Below are 17,717 nucleotides of genomic sequence, written 5' to 3'. Positions count from 1 at the left end.
TACTGGGATGGATATAGGCAGTATGCCATTGGTAGCTATAATACTGGGGTGGATATAGGCAGTATCCCATTGGTAACTGTAATACTGGAGTAGATATAGACAATATTCCATTCCAGTACATTTATAATACTTGCAATTGGGTGAATATAGATCTCATAGGACACTAAAATTTACATTGTATTCCTGAAAATTTCAGGACAAAGCCCTTTTGCAGGGGTAAATTGTTAATTTCATTTTGAGCATCTCATGAAACAATGTATTTTAGGCGAACTTTTACTGAAAGTATGTGTGTCCTGAAAAACAGCTGACACAGCACATTTGTCCCTAACATATGTCATTTGATACAAATGTATACAACCTCCAACACTAGGTGATAAAATCAGTAATTGGTCATAGGAGTATTGAGCACTACAAACAAAACTGATAGCTTCCATGTCATGTTACCAACCTATCCATGTGCTCCACAAGACAAGCCAATATAAGTACAAATATCACATGATTTTAAGTAGTGTGAGATACCACTGAAGTTGAACCTACAAGCCTGACATAGCTTGGTTTGCACTGGGGCATTGATTATAGCCTTTTAAATCAATCAGACTTGCAGTGTAAACTAACAGTTAAACAAGTCAACGAGAATAAAACAGGCTAGCAGGCAATATTTGATTTTGCCCATTCAATGCCCACGAATTCATTTTTATCTTGAAAAATGTTTTCGTGTGAAATCCTCCTTGTACCTTTCCAAATATTTATCTTGTTTCCATTTTTAAAAGAAATCAAGTATGATGTTTTATATTCTATAAATATCATTCAAGAGGGTGCCAAAGTTTGTGACTGACAGAAATCCAGAGTCACCACAAATGTTGAAAAAAGTCCTCCTAACGAAAGACAGGTACTTTACTTAAAATATTTCTGTGTCTGACCTAAAGGGAAAGAGCTTATGTAATAATCACACCACAACAGCATCCGTCTACACTCAATTACTTAGCTGAGTGATGTACGTTTTCTGCTGAGCAGGACATCGACATGCAATGGTTTGTTAGCATGGTATATTTTCCCAGAAGGCAAAATACACACAGGAGGAGTGTATGTCTATATAACCACAGTTAGTGTTTGTAATGGCAGTGTGATTATCTGTCAAAATGACCTACTGATATGTTAGGGGAGGTGTTGATAGTGTGATACAGTTGGACATGCATACTTTGTAATATCTTATCTCTGTTGCTGCTGCTGCTGCTGATGGAGTGTTACATGTAACAGGCCTCCTCATCATCTACCACCAATCCCCAACTTCATCACTTCATCATCATATACAACTGATGTTTTTATTGTGTGTGGGGTGGGATGAGGCAAGGCAATGGCATTATAAGTAGAAGTTTATCTAGTTCATTCAAATTTCAATGGAGGAGCTCGAGATTTTGTGGCAAAGGAGAGAAGGAACATTTTAATTAAGGGCAAACAATTGAAAAATTGTAGACATTATCATGTTTTTTAAGTTATTTAAAGATTAACTAGACTATGGGTGATAGTTTGGTAAATCAATGTCTTCTGTTAAGTAAACATTCACACAAAAAGTGTACTTATAAAACTGGTTGTGTTGGTGCTCCAATCCTTTTTGACAGACTCAATGTAATCATACATTATTTGAGCCAAAAAACGCCCATGTTCCTATGCCTTTCATTCATCTGAAACTTCTAAAGACCTCATGAAACATGCACATGCTTCTAAGGACACAAGTATTGATTTTTTTTTTCTAGAAATATTGTCTAATAACCAGGGGTGCAGTCCCTGAGTCCTTAAAATGCTCCAACATATTATCACAAGCCCTCTACCTCTGCATTGCCAGTTTCCTTTATTTTCTTATTTAGCCCTTTTGACACTTCTTACACTTAATGAGTCATATGTAAGTCTATATTTTCATCGTAACATGACACTTTCATCATAATATCATGACATTTTTTATCATAATATCATGACACTTTCATCATAATATCATGACACTTTCATCATAATATCATGACACTTTTATCATAATATCATGACACTTTTATCATAACATCATGACACTTTTATCATAATATCATGACACTTTTATCATAACATCATGACACTTTTATCATAACATCATGACACTTTCATTATTATATCATGACATTGATGACCTGCAATTCATGGAAACATAAATAAAATAAATAAAAACGAATAAGCTTAAAAAACAAAATCATTCTAGAAAAACATAAAAAGGGAAAATGTTCAAAAAGTAAAAGCATCACAAATCAAATGCGGGTCCACTCTCTCAAAACCCAATTCACAACTTGTTCTTCAGAAGTCTGATGATCAATACTGGGGAGATTTACCTGAGTCTAGAAGGTGGCATCTCAGCAGTGTCTTATATTGTTCATTCCTATCAATCAGATTCTTGAGAGAATCAAATGTGTCCACCAATAAACAGTTCGGGTGACTCCTGAGGTAGTCCTGAAAATTCAATCATTAAAATCAATTATTGATGACATGATAATAAAGGACATTTTTAATACGTCCCTTTAGAGTCCTGTATAGAAATTAAGGCTCAACTTTTGTAGATTGTACACTGGTTTGTTTCCCTCCATTTTCATTAAACTTGCCATTTGTGTGTGTAGCTAAAGGGAGGGGGAGAGGGGGCTATATAAAGAGTAATTTTTCCTCTTTATTGTTTGGTTTGATTTTATTTGTTTAACGTCCTATTAACAGCCAGGGTCATGTTGGAAATCAAACTTGTGACCCAGAGACTGAGGGTGGTAATAAGTGGAGACATCTGAACCACTATAGACCTGACCACCACTGTCTTTATACACAAGATTGACTGTACATTTATCATACCAAGTCTAAGACAGTTTGATTTCCTCCAATATATCCATGGAATATCAGCATATGAACTTGTAAATACAAAATGTAGGTCATTTATCCAAAGGTTGAACAATAGATAGCCATTACATGGAGCCCTTTATAACACTATAGGTATATAAACTAGTAGTTTGGTCGGTCGGATATCAGTGGCCCTTTTTGTATACCAGTCGGTAATGTCGATCTACAAACCACCAAAACACCCTACCTCAAAATCTGTATTGAACTCAAACATTGCGGAGTATATTTGTTTAATTCTGTACATGGAAATATGCCAGACTTTAAAGTCAAACTTGAGTATGTTAAAACATAATTTTTAACTTTAAGATTTAGAGTTGTTTACGTCGACTAGTCCACCATCTAAATGAAATTCAATCTCGATACTCTGATTGAAATTGATATTTTTTTTTACTAAAAAAACAATTGCATGTAACAATAAATGTTGGAACACATGAAAAGATTTTCACAGATATGTAAATTAACACATTGTCTTCATTGTTCTGGTGTTAGTCTGGCATAATTAAGATCTGAACTAGCACAAAGCATTGTTAGTTTGAAAGATACTTCTTTATTTTTTCAAGCTAGAGAATTGAAAAAACCTTAATATATATAAAAAAATCTTTAGGCTTGACTTAATATTTTAGTTAATTTAGTGTAAAGAGAGTGGCCAACGTTTTATATATTTTTGTATATCTAAAGTTTTTAATTAGTTAAACAGACAAAATATGTGCTATATTTATACATTGTCAGTGAAGTGTCCAATCCATTGTTTGTAGGTTGTTAGCCGACATTCTAAATCCCATACATCACGGTAAAAACTCAATACCTAATTGATGCTATGATAAGCTTATTGTGGTACAGTAGACTTTATTTCCTTATTTAGACAACATGTACAGCACACTGGCAGTCTATTTAATGCTTCGTTCAACTCATCTTGCAGGGAAATGACAACCCTTTGTTTTGAAAAGCATGCTTACTAAAATAGTTGAAATAAAACTTAAAAACTATTTTAGTAAGCATGCTTACTGTTATATTTCCAAATGATTTCAATGGAGATACTTCGAAGACTGAGACCTGAAGCGGCTATATGAGTAATAAGAATACCTAGCTTATTGCTAATTATGCATCTGAAAATTCTTTTCATATTTGTGGTATTTAGAAATGTTTACGGAATTTCATATGTGACAGTTTACATATATACATGTATACATGCCACAACATTACTGGGTAATTATTCACTGTCTAATTGCACACCCCACAGTGAAACATTCAAAAGATTAAAACTTCTCCATAGCAATATTATCTATTAATTTTTTTTTTTTTAAATTGCTAGAAACTGTTATTTTTTAAATGTGATTGGAATGGTATGAGGAAGTTAAATTATTAATGTGAGTGCATTCAGTGTCTGTTTAAGTGAAACATTTCCTTAAAATTGCACTTTTTGTTTTCTCAATGATACACTTCAACATCATGTATGATCCTCCATGTATGATCCTCCATGTATGATCCTCAAAATTGGCTGAATTTCCTCTTTACTTCAAAAACCAATGAAGGTGCAACATATCATATACCAGTAATGTATAATTCAAATACAAAAAAAAAAATTATGAAAATTCTGAATACTTATTCCATACTAATTACATTACATGTTCATTACCATTGCATAATCAAACTGGATACCATACGTTTCTCATATTTATGCCCCTCTGCACATAATTTGCTTAAGGAAAAAGCATGCACTAAGTTCTAATAGATAAATGATATTTTGATCACATGATAACAACCTTATTTTTATATAAAAGAAATTCAATAATGTCAAACATAAATAGAGAATTATACTCAAAAGAAATATCTCATCCATTCATGATGTGCAGGTGCCAATAATAATACTGGCCATGTAATTTTAATCAACTTTTCACACACTCATTATCAGCCATTTCACACCCGGCACAGGTTTTACGTTTGTCCTTTTTCAGTTTGTGTTATTTCAGTCCTTCAACCTTTACATTCACCAGTATTTATACTAAATAGCCTGTTCATATTGTTAGATGATATCAGAATATAATTATGTAATCCAGGTATAGATAGCTGCTTTTCATTCTATGGTGCATACTACTGATTGAGGCCCCAAGGGGAGATTTTTTTTATTACAATGACTAATTACACATTGTATGATTCTTTTCTTTATAAAAAAAACTTAGTTGTTAAGGTATTATAGTGCCTCACTAGGCCTAGAAAGGCAAGTACGATGAGCTTGAATGGTATAATTTAGTAGATCTGTTGTATGTCAACTGTATTTTTCAGGGTAAAGTCTTTATTTTGGATGTTAAGGTATAAGACCTGGAAAATTTCCTAGTGTTACATTGTAGCTAAATGCATAAGTGTAAGGTAACATTGATAAGCCATCCTATCATGTCATGTCCCAATATCACAATGGTGTGGTAGTAGAATTGATTTCGCTTACAGACAATTCTTTGATCTAATTCCATGTATATGTCACTTCAACAGATGAAGAGTCAGACTATTCATTTCTTGTACAGTTATAATACTGAAACCACCACCATCTTGGTTAGTGTGCCATAATCACTATGGAGGTGCCGTAAGGTGGGATATACAGTACAAACAGAAACAGAATCTATAACACACTAACAATTAATTGATCTTCTCACCTGTAGCCTTGATCTCTAATGAGATTTCGTTACAGGTAACCAGAACCTTACCTGTGATAAATCAATTTCCAGTACACAGAGGAAACATTTTTTGTTGTACTTTAGAAAATCTCCTAATATCAAGCTCTATAGCTACTGAACAGTAATGTATCCCATGATAAGGTCTATATAGTACCTAGAATATATACTTAATACCTGGTATATTCATAACCCTTACAGTTTATCTCATGATGGCTCAACATTAGTACATTGGCCTATATGTATTCACTATCTCTATTTTTCACTCGATTATGGAAGACGTAATTAATTCAACAAAATAGAGCCATCTGGCATATACAAGAATTCCACGGAAGTGGATGTGTCGCCTGCACACCATCACAAAAAATAGTTATTTACAGTTGAAAATATTGTTAATAATTTTGGTGAAGAAATCAAGTTCCATAACTCTTGCAAATATTGATGGATTTTGAAAAGTATCAAACCCATCTAAGATCTCATTGATATAAAGCAATATACCAAATTTGGTTGGAATCGGACAATAAATACTAATGTTTTCAAGCAGAAGCCATGTTTTGACTATTTTAAGGTCCCGTAACGCTTGCAAATATTGACATATTTTGACCAGTATCGAACCCATCTAAGATCTCATTAATATAAAGCAACATACTAAATTTGGTTGAAATCAGACAATAAATATTTAAGTTATCGAGCGGAAACCATGGATTTTTCTGTTTTGATGATTTTAAAGTCCCGTAACTCTTGAATAACTTGACAGATTTTGACCATTATTGAACTCTTCCAAGATCTCATTAATATAAAGCAACATACCAAATTTGGTTGAAATCAGACGATAAATATTAAAGTTATCGAGAGGAAACCATGGAATTTACTGTTTTGACAATTATAAAGTTCTGAAGTATTTATACTAGATATTGAAATCTGTTCTTCAGTTTCCATTTTTTGTTTCTCGTCGCTACCATCTTGTCTTCAACTATCTTTCCCTTCTTCTAACCTCTCTGCCTTTTTTTTTCTACTTCATTTTCTTAAATCTTAAAGATCTTTATCTAATTTCTCTTCCTTCGATTCTAAAACATTGCAATTTACTGAACATTCTCCCTATGGCATTTTTCTTGGTCCTTTTTTTTATAGATTTACAAGAATAAAATTTATATAACAAAGCATCTTGCAGGTGTATGAAAGTAGGTGTGCATGCATGCATGAGTTTGTACAGTTGGGTATATGGTCCTACTTGTTAATGTAATTGTGTGAATCAGATGGGTAAGTGAATTTCTTGTATATATAAGAGTGAGAGTTAACAAGTTGATAGTTATGATAATTTGTAAATTGCAATGATGAAAAACCAAACCTGAATAAAAAGAAAAATATATAAAAAAAAAATAAAAAAATTTAAAGTTCCGTAACTCTTGCAAATATTGACGGATTTTGACCATTATCGAACTCATCCGAGAACTCATTGATATAAAACAATTTATGAAATTTGGTTGGAATTGGACGATAAATATTTAAGTTATCGAGCGAAAAACCATGGATTTTTCTGTTTTGATGATTTTAAAGTCCCGTAACTCTTGCAAATTTAGTTGAAATTGGACAATAAATACTTAAGTTATCGCCTGGAAACCGTTTCCCGGACGCCGACGCTGACATAGTGATACCTAAGTGTGGCCCCTGCATTGCAGGCGACACAAAAAAATCACTACAAAGATTCTTATTGAGGCAAAGCTCTTCTAAGACTAAATACTGGTAATTAACTCTTAATGAGGTAATGTTATAATGATACACCTACAAAGTAACACTGTATCTCCCCTTAGAGTGTAAATGAGTCTATGCTTATTTCAGGTAGTTATCTCCCTATGGCATGAAATTTTCATTTAGATTTATCTCCCCTCAGTGTGTCTGATTCTTATTTAGATTTATCTCCCCTTATTGTAAGTCAAGAGATATTAACTAATGTAGTGTATAACCTTGATATCCTGTATCTCTTTTTAGCAAGTGAAGACATGCATTTTAGAGATTTATTTTTACTTTCTGGTAACTAAAGAGGTTATATCCTTAGAAAAGATTATTAAACTGAAAACTGAAATTTTATCCACTTTCATCTAGAAATAAATCTTCATGTAGGCAGATGAGCCATGTCTAGTGTAGAAAGCAGTTTTCAATAAAAAACTTAAATTTAACATCCTAAATCTGTGTTTTATTGCTCCCCGCCCAGGGTGTGCAATCAAATATACCTGTCACAAAGATTTCAATTGGCAGCAGTCAAATAGTTAAAGTTTATCTCCTACAACATCTGTGGATAAAACTGTTCATATGTTACACTTTCACATAAATCAGAATTCTATTCATTTGACAGCCATATATATATAACTTTGAGTAAGCATGAATATCCTAACTTAACATTAGCTTCTTCAAAATACATGTAAGTATTTTGTCCAGGTACATTGATGTCACTAAAAAGAACTTATTTTGAATTTCACCTTATGAACTTGCCTCAGTACATAGTCATAAAAAACACTTTAGAAGTCTCATAACTTTGGAAATTTAAAAACAATGGATATTTGATATTCAGCAACTTTATGTTGGTGGCATATATTAACAACTTAGTGTCGGGTCTAAATTGAATGCTGACAGAGGCATTTTTGTTGTATTAATACACCAAGTTAGTTGACAAACTTGTGCCCAACCCATTTGTATACAAAAATTACGAAAAAAAATATATATACCTAACTATGACTATGGTATATCAGATAGGCCTCTATCTCATCACTAATGATTTTTATACCATCCAACGAGATAATGGCAGACATAAATGCACTAAACAACATGTTATCAATTTGTGTGGGAGCACCAATGGGTTTGGGGTGGCTACAGGTGGGTTTATGGGTCGAGGCCCTGGATACTTTACTTCAGACCATTTTATTAAACTAACATAGAACATATTTACTGAATCTATATATCATTGGTAATGGCCTTCAGACATAGTGTAAACAAACTTGTACTGTAGTGAAACGTTGACTGATAAACGTTTACAAACACACTAGATAACCCATATCTCATACGATCAGACATGGAAGTCAACACACCTGCCCTTACATGAAATTGTAAAGCCACATAGTCCAAGAGCATGGATTATTATTTCATCAAAAGGAAAACTGAAAATGTCTGTAAGACATAAATGTTCTCTCCACCATAAGATCTGAGGTGTCTCAACTCTTTATATTTAGGGGGGGGGGGCATAAAATGTGAACATCCTTCATATTTATTTTAGCTGCAAAGTCAACTGTAAATAAATTAGAAAGACTAAATTAAATGTACATAATACATACATGAGACGTATGTGTGTCTGTAATTTTATAGACAGGAATAGAAGCCTTGACCACTAACAACCTTCATAATGTGGAAGACCAGCCACCTTCCCTTATATTTTGACATGGGAGTAGCATTAGCTTGATGTGTGGCAAGTATGACCTTGACCTAATTACCATTGTTTTTCCTTGGTTTTAACCTTGGAAATTGTATTTTAAGGCATTGGTGTCCTTGACTTTACCAAGTTATTTTGACAAGAGAATAACCTTGACATTGTGTTTTAAGAGTGACCTAAAGCTAATAATGCTACATTTTGCCAAGGGAGTGGCATTGATATTATGCATTAATGACAAAGTTCATGACTAGTTTGATCAACATTCCGAAGAGAGTGAGGAGAGTAACAGGATATGTATGACCTTGACCTTACCTTGACATTTTGTAAGGCTGTGAGTGATGTTGTGTCGCCCTCCTCTGCCTTTACCATGAGGCCTGTAAACTTGTGTAGAATCAGATCGAATGGTCCCTGGTTCTCCAAAGGTCGAAATATATCCAAATGGTCCCTGGTTCTCCAAAGGTCGAAATATATCCAACTGTCAAACAATAACAATAATTCATATTCCATTGTTTTTAATTGGGTGTACATGATTAACACAATATAATCCTCTTTCCAATATCAACACATCTTTTGCCTAAAACAAGTTTACATTTGTCATCTGCAAAAACTATGTAGCCAGTACTTATTTACTTTTTTTTCAGATCTTTCATGTTCTCAAAATTCTATGAAATACTCTTTATGCCAGATCTTGAAATATGAATTCTTTTTAAAACACCAAAAAGGATAATATAATTATATATAACAAGACCATGAAACATTCTGAGAGTGTGTATCCAAGTAAGGTGACACGTGTCTCCTCCATGTTTGATCAAGCTCTCTTCATGACCTGGACATGACATCAGATGATTCAGGTGGCCAAAATAGTATTAATTACCAAATAGTTTTTTGTCAATCAAACAATAATTCTTTGTAATACGGTTTTAATACTAGTAAAGTCAAAATGGTATACCGTATAAGATTTCTCATTCAACATTTTACATGAAATGCACCATTGAATATTAACCATCTGTGTTTAAAAATGATTATTTCATGAACAGCTATATAGTAATATAGTATCTTTATGCTCATCAAAGTCAAGGTAGGGAAAGGTCAAGATTTGATTTAATTTTAGAAAAGATTTAAAATGTTTACATTATCAAGGTGTTAACTACTAAGCCCTAATTATTAATCAGATTAGCTTAAACTTAGGTACAGTATTTAATCGAGTGAATCGGACAAAACCTCTCTACTGAGAGTGTTGTATTTAACATAATTAGTAGCCTGGCTACATATAGGACAGATTTCTTAAGGTATAGCAAATAGTAATTTTTGAACAAGAAGAACATTTAACACTTTTTATAAACCTTTCAACCTATGGAGATTTTCTTGTGTAAAATAAAAATGTATAATATGTATGAGAAGCTACAAAGAAGTTTCTTTCTGATATCAAATTTTAGACTTTCAAGATGGAGATAACCTTGCATTGGCATTGGTAGCCAGTTGAGAGAATGGGGTAGGGGTACCGGTTGGGTGGCTTTTTAAGGAACACTTATCACAACCACTGACTAGACTGGTAGACTGACCATTATTCTCCTCCTGATGTTTAAAGTAGATCTTCACAGCATAACCCAACCCCACAGTCCTCCATCCCTTCCTCCCCTGCCAATACAACCACCCCCTCCAACATACAAATTAGATTAATCTGGTCTCTAAAGCACTGTTATTATATATCAAATGAGTAAAGCTAAATTCTGATTATTAGTCAAAGTTAAATTCTGATTGATCAATTATTTTTTCTATAACTTTATATATGAATATACGCAAGTCTCCTTATAAGAGTTGGTATATGAGGGACTTGATTCATATTCTAAAAGGGCCTGTATGAGGTTATAATGTACAAATACAGTTTTGTGTCAAACTAGACACCATAAAGTTCTCCAGTTACTAAAGTTTACCTACCGTATATCTGCCATCAGCTATTTATAGCCATATCATACATCATTCATCATACAACCACACCTTAAACGATTTTAAGATATAAAATGCTCAACTTTATGAGATATATTTCTATAAAAGAAAGCAATGATATGGAAAAGGATGAATTTCCAGTAAAACCATTTTCCAGTCAAAAATCCTATATCACTTTTCAAATTTTAGTTATTAAAGCTAACACATCATCTGACAATTACTGAAACCTGGCTTCTTTCCCAGTAGTGGAGATACCTATTTCATAAATATGAAGCTTTTAACAGATAAGTACTATTTTTCATCTGTCAGACCACATGCTGGGTCAATCCAGCCAAAGTCTTACTCAAGCCCCTGTTTAGATATTTGTAACATTATTATATGTGTAGAATATCAGTATTGCAGTACAGCTTACAGTTACTGAATATCAATTAAAAAAGGTACTGATGAAACATCTCTATTTACCTATTGATCAACTTAACTATATTTGACATAACTAACTCTTCAATTTCTGATCAAATGAATCCCATCAGAAATCTTAGGAACACTGTCATAAGCTTTAGGAGTGATGCCTGTCGAACGACACCATGACAGTGGTGACGATCATAGTGTTGATGATCATCAAAAATATGTCTTTACTTTGTATAAAAAAGTTACTTTTTACAATAGTACTGTTAAGTGTATACAGCATTTAAACAAATTTGATACTCATACTATTATGAAACCATAATTATTCTAAACAGATATCAATATGCTTGGCCTTGAGATACCATATCCAATTCTATAGAGATTTATCAATATTATTCCAGCACATGATTAAACACATTGGCTACTTTTATCTTCAATGGGTATAACTTGCTAAAGTCATTACATAGCATGCCAATTAGTTCAATTTAGATATTTAAGACATGGCGTCATTCTATATTTTAACATTAAATAATTTTTCTTGGAACCAAATCTTACTTTACTGGTGGTATATATCACTAGAGGAATATTCCAACTTATACTTCAGACAAAATGCCCTAGTTATGTTAAATATCTCTTACAGAAATAATGTAAGAAAACCTAAGTCCTGTTCTAACCACCTTGACGATTCACCCATGAACGTGCTATCAATATATATAATCATACAATGCTGAACCCTAGTCTATGTAATCTGAAGTGATCAAATAACCCTGTACTTCCCACACAAATCAAACGTACTTGTAACCCCACCAAAATGGATTTACTCAATCATGTGCTAAATTAAGTAGTGATCTTCTTCCTAGGATTCTAACATAGTGATGTCCTGAACAGACACATGTATACGTACTGGCGTAGGAGTTAATGATCAGTGACTTTTTCAGGTGCAAAGAGAGTCAAGTAATTATATAGACTTATAAATGATCCTTAGCTTAGAGATATTTTGCTGTATTTTTCCATTTTCATGTGAATATTTTCCCCAAAAGAGGAAAAAAATCTCTAGAAAATACATCTTTTTTCAAGGAAGAGAAAATGCAGTACATGTATTTTCCTAATTCAGAAGGTATAGACTCCTGAAATATCTAGTAGGAAGATCCCTGATGACAATCGGAATTGTCAACCTTTAGCTGTTACATCACTGTGATGAACAAGACAAAAGTACATTCTGCCCTTTGTTGTTTAACAATGAAGAGTTAATGTTTGAACATAAGTTTATGTGATACATGTATTATAGAATGCACTATTCATTTTATTCCAATGACTGCAGCACTTAAGGACTATAGTTTCAGATACATATATGCATCCTCTTATTGCAGTCACAACAGCTACCCGAGGGGGCACAGTACAGCAGTCACACAGCTACCCGAGGGGGCACAGTACAGCAGTCAAAACTACTTGAGGGGGCACAGTACAGCAGTCACACAGCTATCCGAGGGGCACAGTACAGCAGTCAAAACTACCCGAGGGAGCACAGTACAGCAGTCACAACAGCAGTCACTACCCGAGGGGGCACAGTACAGCAGTCACAACAGCTACCCGAGGGGGCACAGTACAGCAGTCACACAGCTACCCGAGGGGGCACAGTACAGCAGTCACAACAGCTACCTGAGTGGACACAGTACAGCAGTCACAACAGCTAAATGCCATATCATTGTGTTGGGTATTCTAACATCAGACCTCAACTCCTTGGTCTTGTGGTTAAGACGCCTGAAATTCTATAAATATAGTCCTTCATTATATATAATTAGTGTGTCACAGTGCCAAAAGTGACCAAATAGTTAAGGTGTCTGACATTCTACAAATAGCCTTCCGACCCGCCAGAATGACCAATACATGTACATCGGATGTCTGACATTCTACAACTAGCCTTCCAACCTGTCAGATGGACCAATACATGTAGTTCAGATGTTTGTCATTCTACCACTAGCACTCTGCCAGTACCAGAATGACCAATATATATGTAGCTCAGATGTATGACATTCTACCACGTGCACTAGCCTTCCGACCCACCAGGACAGATACATGTAGTTCAGATGTTTGACATTCTACCACTAGCCTTCCGCCACTACCAGAATGAACAATATATGGGTAGTTCAGATGTATGACATCCTAAACCACTAGCCTTCTGAATCTGCTACAATGACCAATATTATTATACATATATAGAAGTTCAGATCCTTACAGCTAGACCTAGAGTCCTCCATCAGTGAGTTGTAAGTTCAGGGTTTAAAAGGTGGGCAGTTGTCATATGATGACTTCAACTCAGTTCTCAGGGAAACGTGTGTGGGAGTATTATTCATACATTAGATAACGGATGATCTATGTTCTCTTCTTCTTTTTATTTTGCTCCACACAGTAATCACTGATTAACTTTATTTTCAAAGGAAAAGTCCAATGGATAGTTGTCACAAGCTGTTATATAATTTATATTTCTCTCATATCCAGTGCAATACTGGTTTATCCAATGCAATTATTGTAACATTCATGTCACCGGAGGCTGTATTACATGCATATGGCTACCCATGCAGTACACAACTTGTTGATGTCACTGCATAAACAAAATTTATTAGCTTCTCTGTGAATTTTAACCTTATTTTCATTAACTATGCTAGTTTTACTATAAAGAATGAGAACAGTGTAAAATCTAAAATTGTAATAAAACGTTGAGGTATGAGGGAAAAATACTCTTTTATGTGTGAATATGAAGGATAAGGATATTCTACCCTCTGGATCACAATATGTTGTACAGACAAGCCCTTACAAAATTGATGACCTTCGAGTAGAATAACTCTATCCTTCATATCCACACATGAAAGAGTATTTTTCTCTAATACAAAATAATCGACAGCTATTAAGAGTATAATTTGTTGTTAAAGTACCACCTTTATCGTTTGGCCACGATGGGCTAGTGATAATATGTTGTAACATCTTTTCAATTTTTTTTTTCAAATAAACAGTCTAGGGTCATTTTAAGAATGTGTCGGGTTTACACAGTGGGGAAACCCGGAGCAATCAAAGAAAAATCCCCAACCAGTGGTCAGTACCTGACAACTGCCCCACATCAGATTCAAACTCCCGATCGTGAACCATAAGTGGAGAGCTTATGGTCATATGTCAGGACATTTGAACCACTCGGTCACTGAGAGGGAATATAATTTCTCCCATACTTCACAGGGATATCCTGTGGTTGCTAGGAAAATGATATCTCTATTTTACCACAGGTGTTCGTTTCTAATATAAGTATTAGTATAATACTGGGTCAAGGTCTATAACTCGGCCGGCCATATGACACTACCTAATTTCAGAAAAATTATAATTATTAACCAAGCGTATAGGATATGACAATAGGAATACTTTCAATCGACAGCCAGATAATTTATCTTTAATTTGGTATATGATACAATATATATCATGCCGTATAAATGTCACTAGGTATCCAGAAACAACGGAAAACAGCCAGATTTCAACTGGTCTGACACTGTGGTGTCCTCCGATAAACACGCTAGGGCTCTAATGGGTAGCTCAAAAACCACTGCATGTCAACACTTCAGTGTCATAAGAATGAAAGTTTGGTAGAAAATCCTCATTAACAGGTTTACTGGCAAGGATACTATACCAGTGAGTAGGAGTCGGTATGTTACTACAGAGCCTCAAAATATCCCAACTGTTTAGAACGATAAACAATGCAAACAAGAAATGAATCAATATATCATAATCCTATATTAGTCACATATTCCTATATGTGTACACACATTATTGTTATCTAATGCTGACCCCTGGTCAATTTGTTTACATGTGGTTAGAGCTTTTATATTGTTATGACCATGACTGTGTAACACAAATCAATAGAGATACCACTGTCTGCAGTCCATTCTAAGACAACATGCCCGAGGCTATATATGGACCTATTCACAGAGTATCATTCATTATACAGACTCATTGTATGTATACCAAACAAAGTTCCAGATTATGAAATAAATCTAGAACATTTCCTTTTTCAGATAGTTTGTGTTCCCATAATCCCATAATGACATATCATTCAGATTGAGTTGTATAGAATAATATTCAAGTTAAGTATCACCCTATTTTTATGTGGATACGGTGAGTTAACAACCCTAGTAAGTGATATAAAACAACCTTCATGTAATGTACCAACTTAAATCATAAACAAGATGCATATGTTATTTAGGCCATGTTTTGTTTACATGTACATATATTATTATGTCCTTACCTTACTAAGTCTATGTAGAGGATATTTATTTCACTCCTACGTAATCAAATTTTTGTCAACCTGTTCCTTTAAATAGACATCATAAACACTCTTTTTGTTAAAGATGCTCCACCGCCGACAGAGAATAAATAATATTAATCATTTGAACAATAATTAGTGTTTAATCGTATTTATGTATGCCTAATTAACACAAAAAAATAATAAATATAATTTATTTTGCCTTTGGTGCATGCGCAATTAGTACCGGTACTTCATTCCATATAGGATATAGTGTCACAGAATTTTTTCGGGATGCAATAATTATTTTTCATATTTTTAACTTGAAGTAAAATTAGAAGCACAAACTTTTCAATGGTGGTAATGGTGTAAAGTAAGTAACTTTTGTAACTGAAGAAAAATACTAAATCGTCTGCTCCTGTTTTTTATAGTGAAAAAATACCATTTGTCAGCGGTGGAGCATCTTCAAACTAAATAGTTATATTCTAAATAATCACTGATATGTTTTCCTTAAGATGGTGACATTCTTCATTACAGCATAGTCTTCACTTGCAATTTTTATTGTACAATAAGGTACTGTACAAGAAACATGCAAAATGTACCTTTTCTTGACGTTTATTTACCGATATATATACATAATACAGTTAAATACACAGGTATATAATTATGTCACATAAGTAACATACATTCATGTAGATTCATTAAAACTAAATGTACAGTACTCTGCTTACCTTTATCAGTTCAATGCCAGCATTTCTGAAATGACAAGGAAAAACATTATATACATCATAAATTACAAGGAAAAACATTATATACATCATAAATTTTAAGATAAGTGTTAGTTTAGAATGAACTGATAGTTTTAAAGAGAGCAGTTAGCTGGAAAAAAAGATTTTGAGTTAAGTGTAGTATCTTAAATAGTTCTAGCAGTTAAAGCGGTACCAATAATTAATAAAGTCTTTTCAGATGAATCTTGTTTCTAAAATTTCTTGAGCTAGCTAGTGTACTTTCAAGCATTCCAGGACCCACAGTTTCAAACAATGAAAACTGTAAAGGCATCAATATTATTGGTATTCTTGATAATTTTCTTGTACTAGAGATAATTACTTGTAGTTAAATTGTGAAAGGATATATATACATGGAATTCAATAAACATATCATGACTTTTTTTAATTAATTTATGAACATCTATAAATCTTGACACTTTTTAGTCTTTGAGTTCAAACAATTGAGGAAAATAAACATAACTTATTAAAGCTTTATGATTCCTTCAAAGTCCCATTTAATACTGGAACGATATTGTGTCCCCCCATCCCCTTAACCCCCCACACTTTAACATACACACTCACACAATATTCTTGACAGTCAGGTAGATTAATATGTAGCTGACAATTAACCTAGATTACCTTATACTCCTTCAATAACAGTCGTATATATATAAGTCAGTTAAATGTCTAATATTGTCGGAGATTGTGCGATGGCTAAGACTATAAAAGCTGATTATAGTTTTGGCACATGACAGAGTACATGTAACAGCAATAACCATAACAAATCTACGATAAACAGCCTGGTTACTGGTATAAACAAGGACCGTGACATTGTCCAGTGTAAAACTAGGCCATAACAGCGAAATATATCTAAATAAAAATATTTATACCTAAAAGTATTGCTATGATTTCACTGAATTCTATTAATAAGATATATATATAACAGCGTTTGGTATTTGACACAGGCAATAATGACCAAGTCATATTTTGGTGTGATGACACAACATTATGGATGTCAAGATTACATTTGAAAGTAATGTCACTATAAAATTGTACTGTTTCAGTATCAGTATGATGACGACCCTATGCATGTAGAGATAACATTTTGCTTATGATCTTGTAAATGTGATCTTTAGATACTATTAATATTTACTACTTTTCTGTGATGATACTATTTATCATAAAACTATATGTAAATGCCCTTGAAGTGACTGACCCCTGATATCTACAGATAAGTTCCATATGACCATGTGTGCCTGGTAGATGGAAGGACTTCATCCCTCAGGTAAACAACAACAGCATGGCTAAATGTCTGAGTTAACTAGGCA

At 33.6% G+C, this 17,717-nt stretch overlaps 1 protein-coding gene across 1 annotated transcript in view; it reads right to left on the bottom strand.

Moving 5' to 3' along the window:
* Nucleotides 1-17,717, bottom strand: part of LOC138318595 (inositol-tetrakisphosphate 1-kinase-like) — a 35,328-nt gene that overhangs the window by 15,698 nt on the left and 1,913 nt on the right. The window contains exons 2-4 of the mRNA XM_069261098.1: nt 16,354-16,378; nt 9,301-9,426; nt 2,355-2,472 (exon numbers count right to left, since the gene is read on the bottom strand). Of these exons, the coding sequence (XP_069117199.1) occupies nt 2,355-2,472; nt 9,301-9,426; nt 16,354-16,378 (269 nt within the window). The remainder of the gene's footprint in view (nt 1-2,354; nt 2,473-9,300; nt 9,427-16,353; nt 16,379-17,717) is intronic.

This window comes from Argopecten irradians, chromosome 3 (genome assembly GCF_041381155.1).
Source record: "Argopecten irradians isolate NY chromosome 3, Ai_NY, whole genome shotgun sequence".
NCBI classification, from domain to species: Eukaryota; Metazoa; Mollusca; class Bivalvia; order Pectinida; family Pectinidae; genus Argopecten; species Argopecten irradians.
This window is presented reverse-complemented; position numbering and strand designations above follow the sequence as displayed.